At 42.1% G+C, this 19,966-nt stretch overlaps 2 protein-coding genes across 4 annotated transcripts; both read left to right on the top strand.

Moving 5' to 3' along the window:
- Positions 1-676: 676 nt before the first annotated feature.
- On the top strand, positions 677-12,490 carry frmd8 (FERM domain containing 8). 3 transcript variants are annotated; one of them, XM_056411544.1, is made up of 11 exons: positions 677-720; positions 3,515-3,612; positions 3,818-3,985; positions 4,271-4,372; positions 5,836-5,894; positions 6,127-6,293; positions 8,223-8,438; positions 8,538-8,661; positions 8,773-8,922; positions 9,575-9,803; positions 9,926-12,490. In XM_056411544.1, exons 2-11 carry the CDS (start codon positions 3,522-3,524, stop codon positions 10,036-10,038), a joined length of 1,419 nt encoding a protein of 472 aa, XP_056267519.1. In that variant the 5' UTR covers positions 677-720; positions 3,515-3,521; the 3' UTR covers positions 10,039-12,490. The 3 variants fall into 3 exon arrangements, with proteins under 3 accessions (XP_056267519.1, XP_056267518.1, XP_056267520.1); XM_056411543.1 differs by lacking the exon at positions 677-720 and adding an exon at positions 2,002-2,518; XM_056411545.1 differs by lacking the exon at positions 677-720 and adding an exon at positions 2,002-2,518 and having other exon boundaries at positions 3,520-3,612.
- Positions 12,491-13,959: 1,469 nt separating this feature from the next.
- Positions 13,960-19,858, top strand: vps51 (VPS51 subunit of GARP complex). The gene is made up of 11 exons (XM_056444915.1): positions 13,960-14,379; positions 15,375-15,504; positions 15,613-15,759; positions 15,860-16,079; positions 16,482-17,382; positions 17,478-17,693; positions 17,915-17,998; positions 18,108-18,242; positions 18,323-18,444; positions 18,801-18,888; positions 18,972-19,858. The coding sequence occupies exons 1-11, from the start codon at positions 14,188-14,190 to the stop codon at positions 19,230-19,232; spliced, it is 2,496 nt and encodes an 831-aa protein (XP_056300890.1). The 5' UTR covers positions 13,960-14,187; the 3' UTR covers positions 19,233-19,858.
- The last annotated feature ends 108 nt before the right edge of the window (positions 19,859-19,966 follow it).

Consider the following 19,966-nt stretch of genomic DNA (forward strand, 5'->3'; position numbering starts at 1 on the left):
TTGGTGATTGACATAATCTTCAACCAATCACATCGTTAGTTTGACATACTGGGTGTATTTTTTGAGGTCTTCAGGCATTCTGGAAGCTCTTGAAAGTATGTCAGATTAACCTGCATTGCGATTGGTTAGTGGGCCCGCATGCAGTTCAACTGAGAGGAAAAGGAGATAGATTAGCGGGGATCAACAAAAGTAAAAGAAATCTGATTGAGATTCATTTAAAAATGTATATGTTACTTCAAATACTACTGAAATACTCTTTTTACAGTGTGGGAGATTCAGATTGGTTGGAAAAGTTTCACCTTATGGTCGATATGACAAGTCATTTAACACGCTGGACAAAAGTCTCCAGGGTGGGGGAGGCCCGGCTCTGCAGGTGCTGGAGGATGTTTTGCGTTGAAAGATGAAATATACGCCTCCCATTTCCCCTCCCATAAAGTGTGAGTATTTACAGGGTGCAATCTTGGGAATGCAAACTGCATTTGGGAAGAGATTCAGAGAATAAAAAAGGACAGTATTCTCCCCTGTCACACCCGTGGACGAGAACACACACACACACACACAAACACACACACACACACACACACACACACACACACACACACACACACACACACTCCATTCACATTGTAAGTAGTATAAACTAACCAAATGTCTGTTTCTTTCCTATAGGTGGCCATAAAACACATCTCCAAGAAGAAGATCATTAAGCGGACATTAATGGTAAGTGATTTGATCATCGTCCTAATGCCAAAACGCTATTAATATCGGATTATTTAAATAACTACTGGAACAAAGGGAATATATACACATGTTATATATGTTATATGGGAATATATACACATGATCTAACAGTTACAATATTACATACCATTTCATTTAGCTGGGGGGGAACAGGTGTACGGCAGGAGACAGTAACGAGACGAGAGTGCAGGGAATGAAACAATCAAGGAGACAGGAGACACAGAGAAGAAACAGAGGAGACACAGAACAGCGCGTTACATCTTCTTTTGTTGACTTCATTGATAAGCCGATCGTAAACTTCAGCAACCGTTTTTAAAGCTTCAGCTTTGGACAGCAGCTCGCCTGACCCTTCCACTTTCTGGCTACAAATGGTCCCTGAGAAAGCTTTACCAGGTCTGAGGAAAGTTTCCATATACATCTTAACCATTTTTGGCTTCACCTACAACTGTGAGGCAGCTTTCTCCACAATGAACATCATCAAACATAAATATTGTTTGAGGCTCACCAATGAGCACCTCCACGTGTGCATGAGAATGGCCGTGACTTCTTTCAAGCCCAGGTTTAAAATCCTGGCAGGAAAAGCTAGCGCTCAATTCTCCCACTGAGCAAAAAAGTGCAGGGGGAGTGTGATATAAGAGTGATGCTCTAAAACTGTTACATTTTTAAAGATGTGTTGAGATTTGTTATCTGTAAAATTGGTTAAGACTGTGAAACAGAAATGGGGAAATTAAGCTTTTCCTCCCTTTATTTTATTTTTCTGATGTTAAGTACTTTATTTGAACATGCACACTTTTCACTTTGTATTTATTTTATTTTAAAATGCAGCACTACTTTTGTTTTGTTCATGAGAGAACATAATGCATATCTGCAGTCACAACTATGTCCAGTTCTATGTTACGTCATAATAAATATTGCTAAAAATGATTTTAATCATACTGAACTCATTTGATTTGACAGGTATTGATTACATGCAGATGTTGATACAACTACCAGGCTACTTACATATATATCACACTAAATAGTTAGACATGATGATCTTTTGGACCTTTGCTTCAAGAACATTTCTCTAACTGGACCTTTTTTTATTTTAGTTGAATACCCCTGACCTAGTCAATTGGCTTTGAACAATGTACATTATTACAGTACAGTCTATTAAAAGTATACTGGAGAGCAATTCAGCAGATGAGTTATTTAAATGTTTCTCATAAAAACATGATTTAACTTTGGATTCCAACTTTTGTTTGTGAATCAATGTATCAGCAACAACTCAGAACAGAGTTGGAGAACAGCTAAACCAAATGAATCTGCTGCCTGCGTAGTTACAGGCGCGATGACGTTGTGAACGTCTGACAGTCAACTCCGCGCTCTCTTCTTCAACTCCTCATTCGACTCATTTATGAGATCGTACCTTTTTGAACCTATCCCGGGTAGAAGCGTTCAAACTGTGCACAGTCGTCTTTCAAATGATTGCCCGGCCAGTAATGTGGAGTATTTGCTCTTGGCTGTTTTAATCTCTACTTCATTCATGAATATCTCACTCTCAGGGTAGTGTTTCATGGTGGCTGTCCCACCCATTAAAGGGCGGTTCAGAATGAGAGAATCGTTTTCCAGTAACCCTGTTCTAGCTGCCCGGAAAGCTAACGTTAGTTGTGGACTCCCCGTGATCAGCGGTAAACAGCGAACCGTTGATTTGATTTTGTATTTCGCCACGGTGCTTTCAAAGCTAGTTCCCCAGCGCATGAGCAGCAAGAGGAGGGGATTTTACTAAAACGTGCAGGTAGGTGGACAAACGGAGACATTTGTCTCCCCTTAACTTGCTACACAGAATGTCAGACTGTAGGACACAACTCACGAAGCTAACTTAGCTGACTACTAAAAGTGACACAAGCGTCCTCAACTGATGTCTGACACGTCCTGTAAAAGTATCGCAATCATGTTTAGTGACCCTCTCAATGCGCTGGTAACATTAGCCAGCACGACTGCTTCCCTTGCCTTAGGTTAGCTAAATAAATACATTTAGGAGTTTGAATAGTTCCCTGAATTATTTCCACCATAGTTTGGGTTTATTTGAGCGTGTAACGACGGGACACGGGTAACGTTAGCTAGCTAACTAGCTCTTGCACCACGGGCCTCGGGATGGTGCCGTGTTGTCTCTCTAAGTACACCCTCACTTTATTTGGGCCATTGTATATCAATAAGCGAGGCCCTATTAATAACCGTCTCAACGGGGCTAAGTGACGTTGACAGGTTGGGGCCAAACGATGAGTCGTTCAACAGGGTGAGGTCAACAATAGTCTGATGGGATGTTCTGGTTGGACAGGGTCTTTTCCAATATAATATCAAGTGGTGGCGCAAGTGCATCGTGAGTCATTGACTAAATTAGCGTGATTACTTGTTTATCCATGACTGCATTTTTTTTTCAGTGAGGAAGATCCATCCACTAATACTCGTAATATCTGTCTAGTGACGTCATCTCTGGAGCCGTTCTAGTAGATAGTTAATGTCACTATGTGCACCACATATACCGCTACTGGCTACTCTCGTTAGCCAGCTGGACATTTATGAGTTTGAGAAATCAAGGAAGTTCAGTTTTGACAAAATGCAACAGGTGTCCCATCACACATGTGGATAAAAGGAGGAGGACCTCATTATGATATCTGTACACCTCAAAACTACCACATATGTGAAGTGTCCATGTTCCATTCTTTTTATGACCGTTACATTTCTGTGTATATATTGTGACTGCTTTTGAGTTTGCTCATTGTGCTTTCAGAGCAGAGATGGAAGGAGACGACTGCAGTTTTCTTCCAGATTCATCGGATAATCACTCGCAAAGAGGAAGTGTTGCTTCTTCTGCAACACTTTCCCGTGGTACGGTGCAGCAGATATTATTGTAACGCATGGAGGATAAAATCACTCCTCAATGTTTCTTAAAATGCATTAGTTCTATTTATAGCAAATTAACTTGAACTTATATATATATTTATATATATTGTTGATGTGGTGTTTCTCTATGGCTTACTTGTCTTTTTAATTCTAAATGTTTTGTTTGTTTATTTGTTTTTTTTCCACACAGCTCAAGATGTGCTTATTTACATCTGTGGTGACAGCGCAGTGCACTTATCAGTAGAAGGGCTTGGCAGTGTGTCTGTGCAGGAGTTGGCCCGCAGTGTTCGCGATGCTCTCCATATTCCTGAGTCTACACAGGATGTTTTTGCCTTCTGGCTTTGTTCTCCATTGCTTGGTAAGAACTTTTTTCCAGACACCTTTTACACTCGTAAATGCTGCAACTTTTCATCTGGCGACGTGTGTATGTGCTTCTATCTTCAAAACGGTATTGTAGTCTGGTTACAAAACATAACACATCGATTACATATTACTCACACAAATATTTTCTCATTAAATGATTGTTATCATACATTGATGTTAGCAGAACCAGTGTCCCAATAGCGAGCGGCACAAGGATCGGAGCAGAATATCAGACACATGTCATGCCATGGGATACACTTGCCTCCTCCTTACTCCTCAGAATTGCAGTTGAAGGCAAGGCATCAACCATACAAACTGTGTCGGCAGTGGCAGGACTTGCTGTATCGCTTCACTGAGGCTTCAGAGGAAGACATCTCACAAGGTGAGAGTTTTGTCTGCGTGCCGCTGTCTTCACATGCATCATGGAACTGCATTATTGTCCGCTTTCTGCAGTAAGCTATTATCTAATAGTAAGACAGCTGAACAAGAAGCAGGGTACGGTAAGGATTAGAGTACTTGATTTAGCTCTGCTGGAGAAACATGATGTCTTCAAGTTTCTCAACAAAAAAGTCTACATTCTTTTAAGTCTGCACTAGAATAATATTGTATTCACCAGAATTATACTGTATCCACCAAACTACATACAATATGTGTTGGGGAGAAGTATTGTTTATTATTTACTGCATATACATGTCAGTTCAAGAGTAACAAAGTACAGTGCCAGTACAATACACTCCCTCCCCTAAGCTTGTTTCTGTCCGTAACCAGGTTTCAAAACAGTCATGCCAAGCACAGCCAGTTTCCTGTTCTGCAGCTGTTCCCTGTGAATTTGTAGCTTACTCTAAGTCAGGAGTGCTCAATACGTCGATCGCGATCTACCAGTCGATCGCGGCGTAGTATTGGTAGATCGCATGACATTAAAAAAAATTGGCCCACCCCCCTGTAATTTTCTCTATAGCACGTCTTTGTTCTTTTATCAAACTAAACAGCCGTCTGTTGTTGATCGTCTCTACACAACAGCATGTCATTTCTGTCTCTACGTGTCATGTTAACACTTCTCAGCTCTCCGTCTCGCGCGCCGCAGAGTGCGCGCATCGGGACAGAGCAAAAAAAAAATCACTTGAAATAAAATAGAAGACGTTGGCAAGCAGTAAAAAGCTGTGACTAAACAAGCAACAACAAAACAATTGAACATGTAGGAAGTCGAACAACAGAAAGAGAAAGAAGTGATTACTCATTAGGGAATGTTTCATATTAAAATAGTATAACTGAACAGTTGCCACATTAGTTTAAACAACATATTCATACAGTATAGAATACATCTTTTTGATATTCCAAGCCATAAATCTTTCACACCTTACATATGTTATTTTGAAACTCTTTCAGGATGAGGGATGTTCAGCCTAGCTGACCAGTGTCCACAATATGTTCCCAAATTGGCAAATCTGAGCGGTGAAAGTGTGTTTATGTGCACGGTTTGAATTAAATGTTTTCTAAATGATATGACCGTTCTCTGATACAGAAGGAGCCATGTAATATTATTGTTGATGTTAAAGGTCAGACTAAACAAACAACTGGTGACACTGATGCAAAGGGCATTGCAAAGAAGGAAACAAAAAACACAACAGTGGCAGTTAACCGCTAATAAAAAATAAAATAAATCATGATCATGTCAATGCTGTTGTATATTAGTAGATGGGTCTTCCTCCCACAGTACAGGACTATGAGAGGAATGGGTTTCCACCACAGTGGTTGTCACTATACCGTCTCCTCTACTCTGGGCATGCGGCTGAATATCACAGTTTACTGACCTCTATCCATCGTTGTCCTCTGCTTTTTCCTCAGATGAACCATGTCTCCAGTACCGTCGGAACGTCTTTTATCCTAAATCTAAAGAGCTGCAGGTACCATTAACCCTAATTCTGTGCAAGAATATTCAATAATCTGACATAAGTGAGGTTTTAAGACTGTTAAATTTAGAAAACCTGTTAACTAGCAGAAGGCTGAGTAGACTTTTAAATAGATTTTTGGTTAATGTCTGATTGTTGTAGATGTACTTAGTTATCTTGATGACTGATGGATAGTTGTTGTTGTTTTTGTTATTGTCGTCGTTGTCATTTTGACACTCCTGAGCAGATCAATGACGAGGGTGTGCTGAGGCTTCTGTACGAGGAGGCCAGGGGCAACATTCTCTCGGGTCGATACCCCTGCGACCCCGAGCACTGGACGGGTCTCGGAGCCTTGTCTCTCGCTCTCCATGAGGGAACTGGTCTGGACGGGCAACAATGTAGTACGACTATAAGGTAAGTTAGAAAGGTTGCTGAAAATACATGTTTGACCAAATTCTGGATGTGGGTTTTGAAATGATTTTGTAATTTGGAGTTTTATAGATGAGCGCATTGTTGAACAATTATGAAGAAGTGTACTGGCCGTTGCAGTCAATTTCGTCAAAACATGATGACGCCTCGCTTCAGCAAAAATGATGCTGTTATATGCACATGTCTATCAACCCACATATTCTTGAGAGCAGCTGGGAGTTTAGGCAGTTTGAAGTACTTCAGCGAGAACATGTTATTTTTTGAAAATCCACAGGCATTGTGACAAAAGGTCAACAGTGCTTTTTAGTTTTTTGGGGGGGCTTTGAGTTTTTCATATTTAACACTCTTAATATGCCACACAGTGCTTTTCAGTTGACTTGTTTGATCTTTAGTCCTAAATGCAAGAATGCACAAAAAAGCAAGATGAACATGGAAATGTATCTTTTTTGTGATGATTATAGTTATAGGGTCAGTATATCACGACTTGTATAATACTGCAGAGTGGAGTCACTGTTCCCATTTTAGGTTCTCACATGTCGCAAGTTCCTCAGTCTTCTTCTAATAAGTTTGTGTGTTGATTCTACTTCCCCTAACTATTGTACAGCTTCATACTGGAAAGAAGTCTTCCTTTATTTGGTGTTGAATGCTTATTTAAATAAAAAAGGAAATTTAAAGTCCACAGTGTAACAACAATAATCCCATTTGAATTTCAACGCTAAAAATCACTTTACATTTTTTTTCTCTGTCCCTAAAACTGAATATAATGTTCGAAGCTTTTCCAACAATAGAGGGAATAAGAAAACACTGAGCCTATGTTCTATACATGAATTACTTAATGTTTAAACAATACATTCTAACCAAATCCTCAAATTATAACGTGATTGGACTATTGTGGAGGAGAAAAACACTGAAACTATGAAATTTATTATTTTGATATACAGGACTGTCTCAGAAAATTAGAATATTGTGATAAAGTTCTTTATTTTCTGTAATGCAATTAAAAAAACAAAAATGTCATGCATTCTGGATTCATTACAAATCAACTGAAATATTGCAAGCCTTTTATTCTTTTAATATTGCTGATTATGGCTTACAGTTTAAGAAAACTCAAATATCCTATTTCTAAATATTAGAATATCATGAAAAAGTATACTAGTAGGGTATTAAACAAATCACTTGAATCGTCTAATTAACTCGAAACACCTGGAAACACATTTTCAAATGTTTGATTTTGTTTTGCTGTTATAAATCTTTTTTTTTACTTGGTCTGAGGAAATATTCAAATTTTATGAGATAGGATTTTAGAGTTTTCTTAAGCTGTAAGCCATAATCAGCAATATTAAAAGAATAAAAGGCTTGCAATATTTCAGTTGATTTGTAATGAATCCAGAATGCATGACATTTTTGTTTTTTTAATTGCATTACAGAAAATAAAGAACTTTATCACAATATTCTAATTTTCTGAGACAGTCCTGTATACTGCTCATTCTTTGTATTATAATTTCTAGTTGCAAATATTTTAATCAGAGGACCTCTAGGTAATCAGCAGTTGACGTATTTTTATGACGCTGAAGAACAGAAGCTGTCCCAATTTAGGAGAGTTCATGTCAATACGTGTGGTAGTAATTGAAAAAAGGAGGTCAAAATTCACACTGAGTGTAAAGCACTTTATTTAGAGAGTAACACATTTCAGCTTCTGCTCTTCAAGAAACGTTACAAAGGACCTTTGAATGTGAGCTAAAAGGAAGAAAAAAATGCAAAAGAAGGTTCTGCGTTGATGCAATCGGTTGTTTCAGCATCCTGTTAATCGTGAAGATGGATCAAACTGTAGATGTTAAAAAAATAACTGGATTTACCATAATCTTGCACAGATTAGATGCATGATACAAAACTTCTCTCATCCGCTTCCCACAGAAAGAAGAAGCTGTCTTCTTTTCTGCCTGCACACGTTGCCATGGGGAGTGGAGGTTTGCTCTCCACTCTCAGAGGGAAGTCGAGCCGTCAGGCGGTGCTGGAGCAAAACCTGATGGAGGAGTACAGAAAGATCAGCACACCTGCTGGAAGCTCTGCTGAGCCCACGCAGCTCCTCCACCAGTACCTCAACACATGCCACGCTCTGCCTTACTACGGGTAAGAATCTGTGCAAGGAGCCATTTATACTCTTCTTTGTTTTGACCTCAAACCACTTCCTATTTGTGAGGTTTTAATTGGCATTAACTCTGTACACAGGTGCGCTTTCTTCTTCGGGGAGATTGACAAACCGGTGCAGGGGATTCTCCAAAGGGTCAGACGCAAAGCTGTCAACGTCGGGATCTGCCTGGAGGGAGTTTATGTGATGGATGTCAAAGAGAAGGTGAGCACCGTGTTGTCTTTAAGTTCACTGCTCTGTAAAAGAATAACACAATGTTATTTCTCTTCATAAACTGTAACCTGATTTCTCTGGTTGGAACACATTTTCTCGCAGCACGTGCTGCTCGGCCTGCATTTCAATGAGCTTTCCTGGGACCACAGCTACCCGGAGGAGCAGGGCGACTCGCACATTCTGTGGCTGGAGTTCGACGGAGATGAAGACGGCACTCCTGTCAACAAGTTGCTTAAGATCTACTCAAAACAGGTACGGTCTTGTATGTGAAATGAGACTTTACAACATCATCTGAGATTAGATTGAACACAATAATTCCTGCCGGCAGCTATGAGGCTCTACAACAGATCACCTCTTGCCAGATCATAGTGCAATAACTACACACATCATTTATTTACACTACACACATACACACACATTTCATTTACACTACACACATACACACACACTTTGCATTTTGCACACTGTATATTTAATATTTTAATATTTAATTTAATTTGTCATTAGTATTGTGTATTGTGTATGCATATATGTTATACATATATATTTTATTTTAGATTTTACTTTGTATACTCCTATATCTTTCATCCCTGTTTTTTACATTTTATTTTTTATTCTCGTGTGTTTAGTTTATTGGTGCTGCTACTGTGACGACAAATTTCCCCTTGGGGATTAATAAAGTATATATCTATCTATCTATCTATAACATCCATTCGCCAACAACAGATGCTGAAGAGATGTTATATAATGCTAGAGGCAGTAATGCCTTCAGGTCCTAATCCAAGGCTGGTAATCTGACCCTTTTGTGTGCCTGGGGTTTAGAACTGGAGCATGGAAAAGTAACACATCTATTAATTATGTATCTACGGCTCATTAGTGTTCCCTCTTTTCGATCGTCAACCAGGCAGAGCTGATGAGTGGATTCATTGAGTTCTGTGTGGAGCTGAAGTCTGCGTCTGAGGGAGGAGCTGCGGCGGAGATGGCCGGTGAGTTGAGGCCGTCTCAGCAGCCTGCAGGGCAGGACGGCAGCAACAAGAACGGACGCGGAGGACGGCGCGGGATGCTGCGCAGGCAGAGCAGTGTTGTGTGCAGTCGGGTCCATTCACTGAACACTATCAGCTACGTGGACAACGGTGAGTTTAGTGGTTAGCTTTTAGCTTACTAGCATTGTAATCTTGTGAGATCAAGCTACTTTTCTCCAAAGACAATCTCCCTGTCGTAGCTTCAATTGTGTTTCTCCGTCGTTGTCTTCCAGGGAAAGAAATCAAGCGCTTGAAGCCAAAAAGAGCCGCGTCCTTCTTCACCCGACAGGCGTCTGCACCCACATACTCGGCCGTGCAAGTGACGGAGAGTCTGGAGCAGGGTTAAACTCGCTGATCAGCGCCGCCCCGTGCCGCTCAAAGACCAAATCTGAACACTGTTCACTGAGATTTCAAGAAAAAAAAGACTCGACACAAGTTCGAGACATTGAACTTATAATATATGAACGTGCAAAGGACCAAGCGAGGGATCCAAGTGTGAGTGACAATATTTATCTGTCAAAGTTGTGTGTGTGTATATTAAGAGTACAGTAATGTGAAAAGCGAAACGATCTACTAACCTGTACGCCTCCAAGGTTAAACTGAAGTGGCTGTTCATTCGATGGCCTCGCATAAAGAAAATATAGCGTTCTCCGAGTACCACATGAGGGACCTCCTCCATGCGTCTGAGACGAGCCTTACAGAAATCCATAGACAACAACGCCGATTGTCGAGTGTATGATACCTCATGACGGTTCATATCTTTCTGCAGCACTCTGGAGCTGTTCTTATTCAAAAATGTTAAACCTCATGAGAGTATAACCACTGCATTACCTCTTTTTACTTGTATCGGAGGTTGGACATCAAGACCAATACATCCCCATCTAACAAACACTATGTGAGAGTAACCACAAACTCTTTACCGTCAGCATGACAAATGCTTTCAGGGGACGATCTGAAGGGCGGGTTCCAGCTATTCTGCTTTTTCAAACTGCCGGTGCCTTGTTCTCATCAAAGGGTGAAGACACTTGAGAAGATCCCTGGTAGAAAGGAAACGAGGGTCGTGTCGGTAATCCTAAGGAGTCCGTATGGGGGCACATTATCTGTGTTGTGGACATTTCTTGTAAGTATATGCTTTGAAGAGATCTTTGATGTTCAAGGATGTTTGCACCTGGTTATCGTGGAGAGAAAGTGCAGATGGGACATCGCGCTTTTCACAACGTGATTCTGCTGCGATTTGAATGGACAGGATCAAATTTACTTTTTACAGCATCTGGTCGTAGAGGCTAAATTTACGCATTCACAGTTAGAGTTGTCATTGGAGAGCAGGAATTGATTTGCACCAATAAAAGAGTCAAAGTGGAGTCCAGAACAACCCAAATGATGCGGTACCGCTAGTAAGATGAATCGATTGAAAGCTCTCCTCGGCTCTTATTCCTCCTGAAAGGTTTGCATGTCCTGTTCAAAGTTTAACTTCCAACTGGAAACAAGTGACATCAATACGCAGGACGTGACTTTAACTTGCTCGGTCGGACCCGATAAGCCAAATAAAGCTGATGCAATACTGTCCTTGTGCAACTTCTGACACCAGAGGGACAAGGAAACAGACCCTTCCTGTGAAGTCAGCACGACGTTCACCCACTGACTCGTCAACAAATTTAAACTGCAACCTACTAAGTTTTGGTCTGCCAACGGAACGTGTTTTGTTCCTTGCAAACACAATCATGGTTGACATTATTTTAAAAAAGAGTCCAGGAACACTATCTTTGTAGAGAAGTTGTTGACGGCTGTTTTCAGCATTTCTTTTCTTTTGAAATGGGGGATTTGGTTTAAGATCAGGACCCTTTTCTCAATCGTTAAGGAACATCACTGCTTCAGTATATATGGAAACAAATCTATAATTTCTGAGCTAGAGCTTCACCAGACAAGACTACGTGCTCCGTACACACGCCACAGACAAACTGACAAAGAAGTTTTGACTTCTGTTCAAATCTCAGTCTGTACACCAAAGCGAGCCGTCTAACGCATTACAATTTGCTATCTCGCGCTCCAGAGAAGGACCTCAGCGTTCAACTCGCGGCCTCTGGGCTTCACCCGATGCTGATGCAGGCCGATCCTGTGTTCGCTGTACATTTAACAAAAGAGTTCACCTCACAAGTGGTCATTTCTACATCTGCCTTCTACTGATTTGAGATGCGGAGGTGTCACGTCTTCTTCCTGATTCTCCTGAGCATGTAAACCGCAGAATATTTTTACTTTTCTACGCTTGGACTTGTTACGTCAGCTCAACTGCAGCAGTCCAATACATTGTTGCTAACTTAACACTTTGCATGTCACAATGTAGAATAGGCATTCCACAGACTACACGTCAAGTGATACTGAACTATCGATACTGATATATTGTTTATGAACCTGTTTTTGTATTGTTTTTTCGTGTTTATGAGAGAATATTTTGCATTTCATTTTCAAATACTCTGTGTTTGTACATGACGATGAAATGAAGAAGTGGGGTAATTGAACGCGTTATCTTCCCATGGATCACTTTGCAGAAGCATCAAGTGCCTTTTTGTTTCCTGAGTTGGCATCAGAACCAAGAATGGACGGCTTTGTTGTTACCGTGGTTTGAGGAAGAAAAGAAAGTATTTGTGTTTTGTGATACATTTCCCACATTTTCACACCATGCATTTCATTCTCCCGAGCTGATGTGCATATGTTGATAAACTGGATAAATACACATCTGCCTTCGTTAAAATGTCTTTTAAACACAATAAACGGATGAGCCTGTTTCTCTGCAAAAAGATCTTAAAGTGCGTTTAATACTTGCAGCCTCAACGTAACGAAGCCATACCACTGTTACTTTGTGTGATGTTTTTATTGAGGCAATATGTTTTATATCTCTATACATTTTGATCCGTTATGCAGCAAAGTCGGCCTGATGGGAGAGAGGGTCATGCTCGGATTATGTTTGAGGAACTGAGGGAAACTTAACCTCGCTTCCAAACAAAAATCCCCAGACGCAAATTATTTTTCCTTCATTAATCTCAAGTGTGTGATGGTTGCTCAGTTTCGGCCCAAAATGTCTCCGTTAAGGAAAATGAAGAGGAACTTGTTGGTGCTTCACCTGCCTGTGGATTTTTCAGAGTTTCAATTCGGATCTCTTAGTTCCTGGTTGGAAACATTTAGTCCCGCCCCCATAGTGATCTCCAACCTATCAAGACTAAAATATTGAGCCATTCAGTGAAAGGAGTCCTATCATCTTTTTTACCCTTTAGCCAGTGACTTTCTCCTGCAACCCTTTTTACATTGTCATGTTTTCTCAGCATCTTTTCTTTTTATAAATTTGTTTTATTTACATCGTTAGTATCAACTGAACTGTCTCCTGTAACATTTCAAGTAGGTTGGGTTGGAGAAGCATTTTAGTGTTGCATTTGGATATTGGTCATATTTTTTAGGGATTTAAGAGATTTAACTTATTATGGAAATGATTTAAAGTGCACCTCAAATGTATTTAATTGCAGATAAATAATTACTAATAACAAATGCCCTAAGTGAATTAAGATTATTTCCCAGTTAATGAATTGTTCCTGATGCATTGTATAGATATTTTGTTAGATTTGGAATCTTCGACCAATAAATGAAAATGGTTTTCTCTTCAGACAAAACCTGTAAAGCTTTATTTTTTCTTGATTCGTCGACAGCGTGTCAGCATCAGGCAAAAATACATCTTTGTTTTGTATCAGTCATTATTACGCTGAAAGGATTCATGATACGAGTCAGAAGATCAGACTACTAAACTTATTTCAGCAGTTTTCAGGGTTGATTTTTTTCTCCTTCCATTTCTAAAGTAATTTACTTTAGTTCATGGCAGCATTGGCAATGCGGCCCATTCCCCACATCCACAGGGAAGACATGTACTTAACATGTCTGAATTTTGTTTAATTGTTGATAATAAATATATATATATGTATATTAAACTTTTTTATTTTTTTATCTTCATGCAAATGAAATAAAGATGTTATATTTGTTATGTCACATCATGCATATATTTCTAAATTGTATTGCAGCATTATCACTTCTGACAAGAATAATCGTCATTATACGTTTTTATTTAAAACCATTATATGTACTGTCAAGATTCTGTTGATCTCTGTGTAAAAGTTGACATGCGCAGTAGTGCACTTCCGGATTGCCAAACAATAAGTGCAGGTTATTCTCTTGACTATACGTACTCTTTGACGGCGTAACACCGGATAGGCTACAAACCCGGAAACTGACGTCAAGCTAGCTGCTTATGTATCGGGAGGAATATGCTATTTTCCTCTTAATTATTTGGAATAAGCGCTCTTATTAAGGGCAAACGGCTAAGCGACACGAATACCAGTCACGCAAGAAGTTAACGTGTCAAAGAAGTAACTGTCAGTTTCCTCCTTCCGACTGGACGCCCCCGTCATCTGTCTTTATTGTCGCCTGTTCGTTTCTCAGCTGGCCAGCGGGCAGTATGGACGCTGAGGCGGACGGCTCGGTGGCGGGGTCCGAGTCCGAGGACTCCGGCAAGAAGCACAGGGTGCACGGCATGCTGAAGATGTACTACGGGATGAACGAGGAGGGAAAGACCGCGGAGATGGCGAAGTCCTTGGATCCGTGCGACATCAACGGGCCGCATTTTGACCACGAGGTGTTCCTCAACAAGGTGAACACTGCTGTCAAGTGTTTCCAGTGTGACACAACTCCTCTAATGGCCTCTGCAGCAACGGGTGCTACGAACGTTTTGTCAATATTGGTGGTCACTGTTGAATGACACAAACTGTCATATAAATAAAGCAATTTAAATTCGACCAGAGGAGTCAGATGTCATGCTACAGTTTCTTTCGGTGTGCCAGAGAATATGGACACCTAGCCGTACTAATGCAGACAGTTGTCATTTAATGCGATCTTGGGATAAAGATCTCAAAAGTGGGCAAAAAGTATTCCGTTTGCATGACCAAACAATGCATGTAATTGGTGATATTTCAATTGCCATTGCATCTCATGGAAATTGCACAGAAAAAAAGTGTACTGGCCGTTTTCACCATAGAATATACCAATATGCAGGGCTCTCAAGTGTCACGCATTGAGCGTCAGACTCACGCATCTCGGTCTTAAATCACGCACTCCCGCCACACATCGTATTTCTCACGCTGAAAAAAACTCTGCTATTTAATGTTTTAATGTGCCGCAGCGAGCAAACATGAGCCGCGCTGCCCTCACCGTGGAGGAATCAAGCGCTCCCCTGGAGTTCTGCTGTAAGGAGCCACTTATCAACCAATCAAAAAAAAGAAATGGGCTACACAATAGCCAATCAGTAAAAACCCCGTATCTGGGTAAAATTTAATCCAGCAACCAATGAAGATAAAGCATCCTGGAATTGCGCGCGACTGATGAAAATATTCTGCGGGGGGGATGCTGATGGAAATGTCACTCTGGGGGGCTGATGGAAATGTCACTCTTGTCTGTCTTCAAAACTTGAGGGCCCTGAATATGTATATCAAATGTACACACATTTACAGGCAGAGGATGATACTTTAATCCTGCTTTGTTTAAATATTGAATCGGGTCAAAATGACCCGAGGGCAACACAAGGGTTAAAGCAGTTATGAAGAAATCTGCATATATATGAGTACTTATGGGTTTTGTCTCCGAATGCAGCTCAGGAGGGAGTGCTCCCTTGCAGAGTTGATGGACCAGGAGACCTGCATGGTCAAGCAGATCCGCTCTTTGGACAGTGACATGCAGACGCTGGTGTACGAAAACTACAACAAGTTCATATCTGCTACAGGTGAGGGACCGTAACGCTTCCTGTTAAATCACCGCTGAAATGTTGTTGGGTTTCGTTGCATCGTCCACGCGTGAATCGCTGAACCATCCTTGCTTGTTTTCTTTACAGACACCATAAGAAAGATGAAGAACGATTTTAAAAAGATGGAGGATGAAATGGATGGCTTGTCCGCCAACATGGCAGCAATCACTGAGTTCAGCGCTTGCATCAGTGGTACTCTGCAAGACCAGCATGCTCAGATTACAAAACTCTCAGGTGAGGCCTCCACCGGGGAGTTTGCTTTGTGTCCGTCTTACTCTTGGGGGACTTCATGGCGCTTATTTCCATATTTTTGTCTTGTTATTTTCCACTCCAGGGGTTCACACTCTGTTAAGGAAGCTGCAGTTTCTGTTTGAACTGCCTGCCAGATTAAATAAGTGTCTGGAGATGCAGGCCTACGCTCAGGCGGTGCGATCGCACCGCCGCGCCCGCTGTGTGCTGCAGCAGTACAGCCACCTGCCCTCCTTCAAGGGGATTCAGGACGACTGTCACGCCATCATGGACAAGCTGGCACAGGAGCTTCGACAGAAGTTCAGGTGGGAATCTCTAAACCTACATTTACATTGTGGACTCCACTCTGAGGAAACATAACACTTAAGAGTCACGCTTATCGCTCACAAGAATTTTTTTTTTTTTTTTTTACCATGCAGCTAAATAAGGAATAAATCAATTGAAAAGGACATCCTTTTTATTCAAACTTCTTTTAGACTTTTTTTATTATTTGTTCCCTGATTTCACTCAAGCTAATTGCCTTTTTGCTACATTGTGTGTTGCGGACATTTCTGCTGCTCAACTGAAAAGTAAATTTAAAGAATATACATTTTATGATTGGCTTACCTGTACAAAATAATTTTTGCACATTGATTTTAAAAATGTTTAAGGATAAATGTGTTTCCTGGAGATCAACTCTTTCTGCCCGTTTTGTTGTTGTCGTGAAGGGACGGTGGGTCAAGCGCTAAAGATTTATCCGAGTGTGTGGAGCTGCTGCTACAGCTGGATGAGCCAGCCGAGGAGCTCTGCGATAAATTCCTGAGCCATGCAAGGTCTCGACTAGAGTTGGACCTCCAGGGTCTGGAAGCAGAGATAAGACCGTACCCGTCCCCTTCAGCCGTGAAGGATGCTCCTGCACGCAGGCTGGGGTCTGCTGCAGCCGCTGGATCTCCCACTGATAACACCCCTAAAAAAAGCGCATTCCCTTCTCCCACCTCCAACACTGACATCCTGGAATTCATTGACAGGGGCTGCAATGAATTTGTCAGCAGCTTGTGCTTAGTAATCACATCCTATCAAGAACTGTTTATCAACCACGCTCAGACAGGCGAGCTGGCCTCCAAAAACATCCCCCAGATGGCGAGCGGCAAGTTGAACTCCTTCGTGGACGATCTGGCTGCTCGCTATTTCTCGCTCGTGGAGCAGAGGATTCAAGAGGAGAAAGGCGTGGGAGATAACTCCCTCCTGGTCCGCGCGCTCGACCGCTTCCACCGCCGGCTTCAGGCCGTAACCAAACTGCTGCCGGGCTCCGCCGTGCCAAACCAGGGGACGGAGATTGTGATCCGGGCCGCGACGGAGCGCGTCAAGCAGTACCTGTCGGCCCTGCAGAGCTTCTACATGGACAGCTTGACAGACGTGCGGCAGGCCCTGGCGACGCCGCGGCTCTCCGCGGCCGGCAGCGGAGCTCTTCTCGGGGGACTGGCCTCCGGCAGAGACGCTCCGAACAGCCTGCCGGAGCTGCTCTCCTCCTTGTCGGCCTCTATTCTCAATCAGATTAAGTCGGTGTTGGCGTCGGTGCATCTCTTCACGGCGAAGGACATTGCGTTCTCCAACAAGCCGTACTTTAAGGTGAATAGTTGTTGCTTCATGTTGCCAGTGTCACAGCTTGCTTACCACTCTACCTCACAGTGAGAGTGACCGCTCTGTCCGTCTTCTCCTCACAGGGCGAGTTCTGCAGCCAGGGTGTGCGTGAGAGCCTGGTGGTGAGCTTTATACAGTTTGTGTGCCAGTCTTCTCGGCAGTTTTGCGACAGTGCAGGAGAAAAGGGAGGTTCGACCCCTCCGGCCCTTCTGTTGCTGCTGTCTCGCCTCTGCTTGGACTACGAGACCTCTACTATCTCCTACATACTCACTCTCACTGATGAACAGTTCCTCGTGCAGGTAAATGGCCTGTCGCCTTATGAATGCGGCGCCATGCACCAAAGGCCATATTGCTGTGAAATTCTTTTCCTGAAAGTGGCTTTTATAGTGTATTAGTGTTGATTAATGTGACTTAAATTAAATGTTTAAATAAAATGTTTTCCTAACATGAAATTCCTTGACATATATTATACTCCCAATAGCTAACACATTTGACTAAACCCATGTCCTCTCATTCTCAGCACCACAGTCCCGTAACACCCGTCACATCTTTATGTGCGGAAGCCAGGGAGGCAGCTCAGAAGCTGTTGAACCATTATGTAAAGGTCGGTAACAGTTTTCACCTCCAACAGTTACTGATCTACCTTTCTCACTGAGGGAAAATAATCCTCTCTCACACATTTGTATGTGTGAGTAACTTGTGTGTTTTTGCAGGTTCAGGGCCTGATTATCTCCCAAATGTTAAGGAAAAGCGTCGAAACGCGAGACTGGGTGAACACCATCGAGCCACGAAATGTCCGCGCCGTGATGAAGAGGGTCGTAGAGGACACCACCTCGATCGACGTGCAGGTCACAGCTCAATCGCAATGTCGCCGACATGCGTTCGTCACCATGCACGGCCCTTATGAACCGCCTCTGCTCTGCCACAGGTCGGCCTTTTGTATGAAGAAGGCGTGAGGAAAGCGCACAGCAGTGACTCCAGCAAACGGACGTTCTCCGTCTACAGCAGCTCGAGGCAGCAAGCCCGCTACGCCACCAGCTACACCACGAGGTAAACCAGCCGGACAAATACACCGGCGGCGGGATGAAGGGAAGTGCGGTCCTCTAGCGATTTTGGGTTTGTTTGTTTAATGACGGCGTTCTAATATGTTTACAACATATCAGACTGTTCGGGTGAGAACGAAGGAAAAAAGTTAAAAACATGGAAATCTAGGCCGTCAAAAGTGATCTTGTCTAAATCTAAACGAGATGCATCACTGTGTGTGATACAGACGGCACATCTCCATTGTGTCCTTCACTTTTCCTGCGGGGGGCACACTTGTTACTGAGTGGTTATTAATCATGAGAATAAGGTCTTCGTTCTAATTGTGTATTCACTTGAGTGACGTGCCTTCTGTCTGCCTGCAGTGCTCCCATGGATACTAATCTGCTGAGCAACATACACAAGCTGTTTTCAGAGAGAATTGACATCTTCAGCTCCGTGGAGTTCAACAAGGTGAGTGCGGGGTCTTCGTCACACGGTGAGTGTCGCCTTCAGTAAACGTACTTCTCTCTCACACAGCCCTTCACTGTCCCCAGGTCTCCGTGATTACGGGTATTATCAAAATCAGTTTAAAGACATTCCTGGAGTGTGTTCGCCTGCGCACTTTCGGTCGTTTTGGGCTGCAACAGATCCAGGTGGACTGCCACTACCTGCAGATGTACCTGTGGAGGTTCGTCTCCGATGAGAACCTCGTGCACTTCCTGCTGGATGAGATAGTGGGGAGCTCCGCCCACCGCTGCCTGGATCCCGCCCCGATGGAGCAGAGTGTGATCGAAGTCATCTGTGAACGGGGTTAAAGCTCAAAGTGCAGCACAGCCGGCCGGCCTTCTCCAAACACCAGATCACTACAGACAGAATTACAACTTACACTGGAATCGTACATCCACATTGAAAGACTGTCTCTTACAGAATTACTGGAAACTGTTCAATGTATTGCTCTAGATTCATACTATACTCTAAAAATGTACTTTAACTTCTGTAGGACCATTAAGAAATCTTCCAACACTAAAGAAAATAGGACGTTGAGTTGTTTTGTGTTGTCAAAAAAGATTCAATGAATTTGAGATCCAACATTAAATTCCAGGCACTTGCTGTACAAAGTGCACATGAGCCTCGAGTACTTGGGTTTAATATTACTATAGTAAGTTAAAAACAAAAGAATATGAGAAAAGAAACCCCTCTCATTTTGCCTATCTGCAAATATAGAAATAAATAAATTATCGATTATAACAGCAGGACATCACATGTTCAAGGAAATGTGTTTAAAGTGAACACAGAATATTAATGACTAAAGAGAAAAGTCCTGTCTCCTGTAATATTCAATTCTGTTATTTTTTTTTGCTGAATGATTTGCAATCTGAATGCCATCTGATTATGTAATCCATGTTTAGCATTAAAGTAACGACATTAGATTTACTGCTAACTCTTTCCTTGAGGTGAGTTTATTTTCTGTCCCTCGTCTCGGTAAATGATACGTTTAGAAATGGTTTAAATGCGGATGTCTACAATAAATGTGAGAATGAAAACCGGT

The sequence above is a fragment of the Pseudoliparis swirei genome, chromosome 3 (genome assembly GCF_029220125.1).
Source record: "Pseudoliparis swirei isolate HS2019 ecotype Mariana Trench chromosome 3, NWPU_hadal_v1, whole genome shotgun sequence".
Classification (NCBI taxonomy): domain Eukaryota; kingdom Metazoa; phylum Chordata; class Actinopteri; order Perciformes; family Liparidae; genus Pseudoliparis; species Pseudoliparis swirei.